General features: G+C 33.8%; 1 protein-coding gene across 1 annotated transcript; it reads left to right on the top strand.

Annotated features, from left to right (window-relative positions):
- LOC111776430 (beta-amyrin 11-oxidase-like) lies at positions 1 to 5,491 on the top strand. The gene is made up of 8 exons (XM_023655866.1): positions 1 to 227; positions 1,355 to 1,832; positions 2,435 to 2,698; positions 3,531 to 3,620; positions 4,357 to 4,435; positions 4,516 to 4,541; positions 5,080 to 5,201; positions 5,290 to 5,491. Exons 1-8 carry the CDS (start codon positions 1 to 3, stop codon positions 5,381 to 5,383), a joined length of 1,380 nt encoding a protein of 459 aa, XP_023511634.1. The 3' UTR covers positions 5,384 to 5,491.
- The last annotated feature ends 2,003 nt before the right edge of the window (positions 5,492 to 7,494 follow it).

The raw sequence follows: 7,494 nt of genomic DNA on the forward strand, positions 1-7,494 counted from the left end.
ATGGAAACGATTAATGTTTGTGTTATTATTGGATTTGTTTTAGGGGTTTATATGTTTGTGAGGAAACTCAATGAAATATGGTATTTGGTTAAGTTGGGAAGAAAGGCTTACAAATCTCTTCCTCCTGGTGATATGGGATGGCCTCTTCTTGGCTCCTCCTTCTCCTTTTACAAAGCATTTACGGTCGGAGGTGATCCCGACTCTTTTATTTATCACCTTCTTACCAGGTATATCTCTTCATCTCTCTTTATCGGATTATGTATATCGTTATCACATGCATATCTTGAAAGACTTTTCAAAACTAATTTGAATAGAGGTATCTGAAAGCTTAAACGTTTTAAAACTCCTTAGATTTATGTTTGAAATTCTAGAAAAAATCTTAAAATGATAAATGATACGCTTTAAACATCATAATCAAAATTTTAGTATTCATCAAAACATTTAAAATATTATTGTCAAATACCCTAACTAAAATCTAAAAATAAAAATAAAAAGGTGAACTATGACCACCAAAAACGTCCTTGTCCTTGTCCTCGTCCTCGTCCTTACCTAAACAAAAATTAAGTTTTGAAAATGGTGGTTGGATCAAAAAATTCAAACATATACAAATATGATTATGACCATCCTTACTCGTGGGACCTAAACGAACTCAACTTATTATGTTGATAAAAAGTATATGTGCATTACTTACCTGATTCATATACATGCACATGAACTCGCTAGGCAAACATTACCTTCATTCTCTCGAGGCATGACACCGCCGAAATGATCAAAGGAAACGAATTTATTTCTTAAGTGGATTGTGAGATTTTTTTTTTTTCTCGACAAATTACTATTTGTTCCTTACAAACACCTAATTGATCATTTTTAATAAGTTTGATGAAATGGAGAATTATTGAAATAGCTCCAGTCCATTGCTAGTAGATATTGTCCGCTTTTGCCTGTTACATTAGCATAGGGATAAGTTTCCCCACTCTTATAAAGAATGATTCCTTCATTCCATCAACTTCACGATATTCAAAACACGTCTACAAATGAGAGATTTTCACACCCTTTTAAGGAATGGTTCTTTTTTCGTTTCCCTCTCCAACCAATGTGAGATCTCACAATCTACCCCCTTGGGGGCCAATGTCCTCATTGACACACCGTTCGGTATCAACCTCATGATTTTTAAAACCTCACAATCCACCCTCCTGGAAGCCAACGTCATCGCTGGCACACCGCCTAGTAAAATCTCACGATTTTTAAAACGCGTCTGCTAGAAAGAAATTTCTACACATTTATAGGGTGTTTGGTTCCCCTCTCCAACCGAAACGAGATCTCATTTATAAAAGATTATTGCATTCTTGCATAGGAATGGAAGAGTCGGGATGTATAAAAGTCACCTCTATGGAAGGCCAACAATCATCGTAACAGATCCAGAGATATGTCGACGCATATATTTAGATGATGAAATCTTCAAACCAAATTATCCAAAGTCGGTGAAGATATTAGAAGTAAATGGCCTTTTCTCAAGGATTGATCACAAATCTGCATATAGAATCATGGTAGCTCCCATGAATGGCTATGAGGTATTGTCTCATTATGTGGACTTCATTGATCAAGTAATGGCAAAAGGCTTGGAGGAATGGAGCAGCATGAAAGAGCCCATTGAGTTGCTGGGTGAGATTGGAAGCCTCTTTTTTAAAGTAATTTCACGTATTTTCTTGGGGACTGACATTGGAGCATCTCGCATGGCTGAGCTTGAGACATTATATAAAGATTTGGGTCCTGCAATCTTGTCCATTCTTCCTTATGACTTGCCTGGACTCACTTTTCATCGCGCACTTAAGGTACCATTATTAGTGTTGTAAGTTGTGGTAAAAAATAAGTTCATGCATCGACATTTATTTGGTTCGTAATTTTTATTTATTTCAATCACCTTTGATTTATTTGGTTCATAATTCTTTTGGTTCACATCTCTCATTTATTTGGTTCATCTCTCATTTATTTGGTTTATCTTCCATTTTATGATTCATGTATGATAATAATGCTTCTATGCCTATATAAAGAGTTGTCTAGGATGATTGAGATATGTATAAAGTTTGTTTGAGTTTAAGTGTCATTTTATATTTGTTGAATGACATTTGAGAAGAACTTTATTGGGAGAATTTGGGTGTGAGATATAGACTTTGTAAATACTTTGATTATTAAGATTGGTTGCTACCCATGGAGGTAGGGGAATTTCTTCTCTCTGAACCACATAAATCTTTGTCTTTTCGTTTAATTTCTATTTGTGGGTATGTGAGTGTGACCGATCTTACTTCTGCTTCCGTCTTGCGTCCAACAATTACATCATATTTAATACGTTTTTTTGGTGCATTATTTATTTACTTATGCTAATGGATGTGATGGGAAGATATTAAATGTTATTTTGTATACAACATATTGGCAGGCAAGAAAAAAGATAGAAAATATTCTAGAATGTGTGATAGAGGAGAAAAGAAGAGCCCTAGAAAAGGAAGAAAGAGAAGTGGAGAGCCAAATGGACAAATTGATTATGGCAAGGGATGAGAAATGGATGAAATTATATGATAACAATGCCATTATAGACTTGCTTCTTGGATTGCTGCATGCTGGCCATCATACCCCAGCTTATGCTGCTATGTGGGCTCTTGTCCACATCTCTGAGAAACTTCATGTCTTTCACAAGGCTAAGGTTAGCTCATTCATTTAAAAACCACTTTTAATTTCTTTTGTAATTGTTTTGAGTTACGCTTACAACAGGAAGAGCAAGAGTCGATTATAAAACAAAGACCATCTACTCAAAAGGGATTAACTTTTCAAGAAATCAAGCAGANTATAAAGTTTGTTTGAGTTTAAGTGTCATTTTATATTTGTTGAATGACATTTGAGAAGAACTTTATTGGGAGAATTTGGGTGTGAGATATAGACTTTGTAAATACTTTGATTATTAAGATTGGTTGCTACCCATGGAGGTAGGGGAATTTCTTCTCTCTGAACCACATAAATCTTTGTCTTTTCGTTTAATTTCTATTTGTGGGTATGTGAGTGTGACCGATCTTACTTCTGCTTCCGTCTTGCGTCCAACAATTACATCATATTTAATACGTTTTTTTGGTGCATTATTTATTTACTTATGCTAATGGATGTGATGGGAAGATATTAAATGTTATTTTGTATACAACATATTGGCAGGCAAGAAAAAAGATAGAAAATATTCTAGAATGTGTGATAGAGGAGAAAAGAAGAGCCCTAGAAAAGGAAGAAAGAGAAGTGGAGAGCCAAATGGACAAATTGATTATGGCAAGGGATGAGAAATGGATGAAATTATATGATAACAATGCCATTATAGACTTGCTTCTTGGATTGCTGCATGCTGGCCATCATACCCCAGCTTATGCTGCTATGTGGGCTCTTGTCCACATCTCTGAGAAACTTCATGTCTTTCACAAGGCTAAGGTTAGCTCATTCATTTAAAAACCACTTTTAATTTCTTTTGTAATTGTTTTGAGTTACGCTTACAACAGGAAGAGCAAGAGTCGATTATAAAACAAAGACCATCTACTCAAAAGGGATTAACTTTTCAAGAAATCAAGCAGATGAAATATCTTATGAAGGTATGTCTTTTTTCTATAAAAAAAGAATCGTAGAAAGTAAATAAGTGAAAACCAAACAAGCTATAAGAACCTGGATCAGTTTTAAAGGACATTTTTCGCTCACACAAGTCATTCGAGACATGTAAAGTGCTCTAACTAAGTTGTAGGAAAATGTCGAGGTTGTGTATCGAAGCTGGATTCTAAATCTAGGGCTTAGAAGCGTTACCTCCTACTAAAAAAAAATCTTCTACGAAATAGAAAAATTAGGTTAATGAACACATTTTAACAAGAACGTAGCTAGTCATCACATTTCAAGTAACACCTCATGTCCAAGATTCATAATCTTTTTTTTTATACCTGTGTGCCTTGACATTCCCCTGCAACATGGTCACATTACTTACTTCTTGGTTCTAAGAGTGAAAACTATCACAATAGATCAACACGAATTTTGTCGTCGTGTTTTATTCTCACTCCCATGCATTTTAGGAAAATTCTCAAGAGATAACCAAACATATAATTACTCAAAGTTTCTATGATTGAGTCACCCAAAAAGAAAGTAAACATATAATTACTCAAAGGTATTAACTTTCTATTTTTTTTAAGTTTTTCATAGTCATTTTATCCTTAAGATCACTCTCATTCAAATATAGTATCAGTTCATTCATGCATCCCTCCTTTATTCGGGTATCGCATTTCATCGACATTAAAGATAAAATAGAGAATATAAAGTTTGAGTTTGATTAATTTATCGTTTCAGTTTATTAACGAGCTATTGAGAAGAAACACCATCGCCGTTGCAAGTTTCCGCAAAGCAAAAAAAGATGTAAACATCAATGGTAAGTTATTCTATTAAGGTTTGATATATAATTACATGACATTTATAATTTGTTTGTTGATGTTTTCGTATTTGTTTTAGACTACACCATACCAAAGGGATGGAACGTACTAATTTGGACAAGAGCTATTCATATGGACCCTCAATTATATTCAAATCCACAAGAGTTTGATCCTTCGAGATGGGAGGTATGATTTATGATCCCAATCAATTCATCAATTCAAATGGTTGGATGAAAGTCCCATATCGATTAATTTAGGAAATTATTAAAGAATACTATTTCTATTGGTACGAGGCCTTTTGGGAAGCTCAAAGCAAAGTTATGAGAGCTTGTACTCAAAGTGGACAATATCACGTCATTATGAAGAGTCGTGTTCATCTAACATGGTATCAGAGTCATGTCTTAAACTTAGCCATGTCAATAGAATCCTCAAATGTCGAACAAAGGAATCCAAAAGAAAAGGAGTCGAGCCTCAAAGGGAGGTGAACTTTGTTGGAAAGAAGGTGTAATTTAGAGAATGGTCATGAATTTATAAAATAATATTATACTCAAAATAGACAATATTATACTATTGTGGAGAGTCATGTTCGTTTAACAAAGATGTTTATTATTAAGATACTAACGTGGGTGGTGTTTATAAGCAGAATTATTCACCAAAGCCAGGAACATTCCTCCCTTTTGGAATCGGAACTAGGTTTTGTCCTGGAAGTGAGCTTACCAAGCTTGAGATTACAATTTTACTTCATCATTTTATCCTGAATTACAAGTAAATACCCATCCAAATCTATTTTTTTACTGTTTAATCAAGATAAAAATGCATAAGTGATTGAATTGTTTTGTTTGTGTTGTTGTAGAATGGAACGTGTCAATCCAAAATGCTGCATCACTCACTTGCCTGCCCCCAAGCTCGTAGACAACTGCCTTTGCACAATTACCAAGCTCCCATAGTGAATACTACTGCTTGAGTTATGAACTCGAGGAATTAGCGTTCTCCTTAAGATCGAGTTTAATGAGTAATTGTCTTGTATGATCCATTCGATTACCTTCATATGGATGTAACGTCTTGTTTAATAAGATTGTGGAGTAAATTGAACTTCAATAAATTTTAACTTGAAAAAAATGGTCATGAAAAAAGTGAGTGTTCTAATATCACAGTCCGATTTTTTGAGTAGTCCAAAAATCGAACCATAATGAAAAGACGAAAGCGAAAACAAAATATATGGTAAAATTTCGCATGAATTTAAAGATATACAACACCATTGTCAAATCTTAAATGAAAATCCAAAACAATGCAAAACCAGTGTTGCTCAAGTTATTTACAAACCGAAAACAAGATACAAAATGTGCCAGAGATAAAATATACATGTAATTAACATAGGTACGTAGTTCTAGCGATTTCAAGACCATTTTCAATGTAAAATTCGTAATTCTCGTTCTAAAATCAATATTTATCGTAATTATTTATTTATTCTAAAAATCATACTTCCTACGAGCTTCTAAATCTCTACATAAATAAAAAATGGTTCTAGATTCTCAAATTAACAATAAAATATATCAAACATTTTAAAAAAAATTAATTTGAGCTAAAAGATGAAGTTACTACAAATTTCATAAACAATTTCTAGAAATCTCAATCATCTCTAAATTCCAACTTAACTATAGATTTCTCCTATAAATCATTTAGTAAAAATAAGCCACACATTAGATAATTTCGACAACATCGTCTATTCATGTTATTACTCTAAGTAACATGCATGCATTGGTTTTCATACGTTCATCATCATTAACATTAATTAGGGTTATGTCCTACAAAAATATTAGTTATAATGTGTCATGGAATTTAATACATGTACATCATCTTAATATGAAAATATTTCATATTAAGATATTTCATCATCATACGTCTTATATCATCATGCACATTATCACATCAATGCATCATCATATAACATCATCACATCATCTTATAACATAATCATGTCATCATATTCATAAAGCATAAATGCGTACAAGGGCCACTGAACACGTGTCGTGATACATAAGACAAGTCTTCTGATCGAGTCAATAGTAAGGTTACTTGGTTGGCATTAGCCAAAGTTCTATCCAACTTCAAATTTGCTTAGTTGTGTCCTTTGAATTCATTCTCACTTATATTAAAGACTTCACCTATTTTAAATATTCACTTAAAAGTCAATTCCATGTTTTTATTCACTTAGTTCCCTCATTAAAAGTCAATTCCATGTTTTTATTGATTGTAATTTGCTTACTTTTTTTTTATCCTCTCTTTTTTAATAGCATTTTCTTTAAATTGCTCTAAAGAAAAGCAATTATATAGTATATTTCTTGTAGGATCCTCATTGTCAAATCCATGTTTTTATTGTTTTTAAACTGTGGGTTCGTATTTAAACTTTAATTAAAAAATATGAAGTGATTTCCTTCGGTTGAATAAAGGACGAGTCGTGTTCATTTAATATAGTATCAGAGTCATGCCCTAGACTTAGTCATGTCAATAGAATCCTCAAATGTTGAACAAAGAACTCCAAAAGAAAAAAATGAGTCGAGGCTCCTCGAAGACATAGTAAAAAATGACTAAGACTCCAAAAGAAAAGGAGTCGAACCTCAATTAAGAGGAGGCTTACTTTGTTTGAGGCGAGGTGTTGGATGAAAGACCCAGATCGGTGACACAATCGCGCTTTCGAAGGCAGCGGACTAGCGATTGTGCGGCACTCACTTTCCAGCGACAAGTGAGCTTAAGCCAATTTGTTCTTGCGTCGCCTACGGCCAAACGACGTACGATCGAGCCTCTAGCCTCAGTTTTAAAAGAAGGTTTTAGAAAACAAGGAGAGAGAGAGAGATTTTAGAAAGAGAGATTTTGGAAAGAGATGTTATATAAGCAAGCAAGAGAAAGATAACAACGGCTTAGCATATATAACCTTGGGTAGGGAGAAGTTGACAACTAGTCATATCCCCCTATAGTACATTCTGAGCCATTTTAAGTCTGGCAGGCCTAGACATGATATTTTTGAGGCGTCATACGCCCTAGAATTAAAAAGGAAAAA

The sequence above is a fragment of the Cucurbita pepo genome, chromosome LG15 (assembly GCF_002806865.2).
Source record: "Cucurbita pepo subsp. pepo cultivar mu-cu-16 chromosome LG15, ASM280686v2, whole genome shotgun sequence".
NCBI lineage: Eukaryota > Viridiplantae > Streptophyta > Magnoliopsida > Cucurbitales > Cucurbitaceae > Cucurbita > Cucurbita pepo.

Excerpts from the sequence above, each read along its gene's own strand:
- LOC111776430 (XM_023655866.1), top strand. The coding sequence starts at position 1 with ATGGAAACGATTAATGTTTGTGTTATTATTGGATTTGTTTTAGGGGTT. Across the intron at positions 2,699-3,530 it reads ATGTCTTTCACAAGGCTAAG|GAAGAGCAAGAGTCGATTAT; the intron begins GTTAGCTCATTC and ends CGCTTACAACAG. Across the intron at positions 3,621-4,356 it reads AGATGAAATATCTTATGAAG|TTTATTAACGAGCTATTGAG; the intron begins GTATGTCTTTTT and ends TTATCGTTTCAG.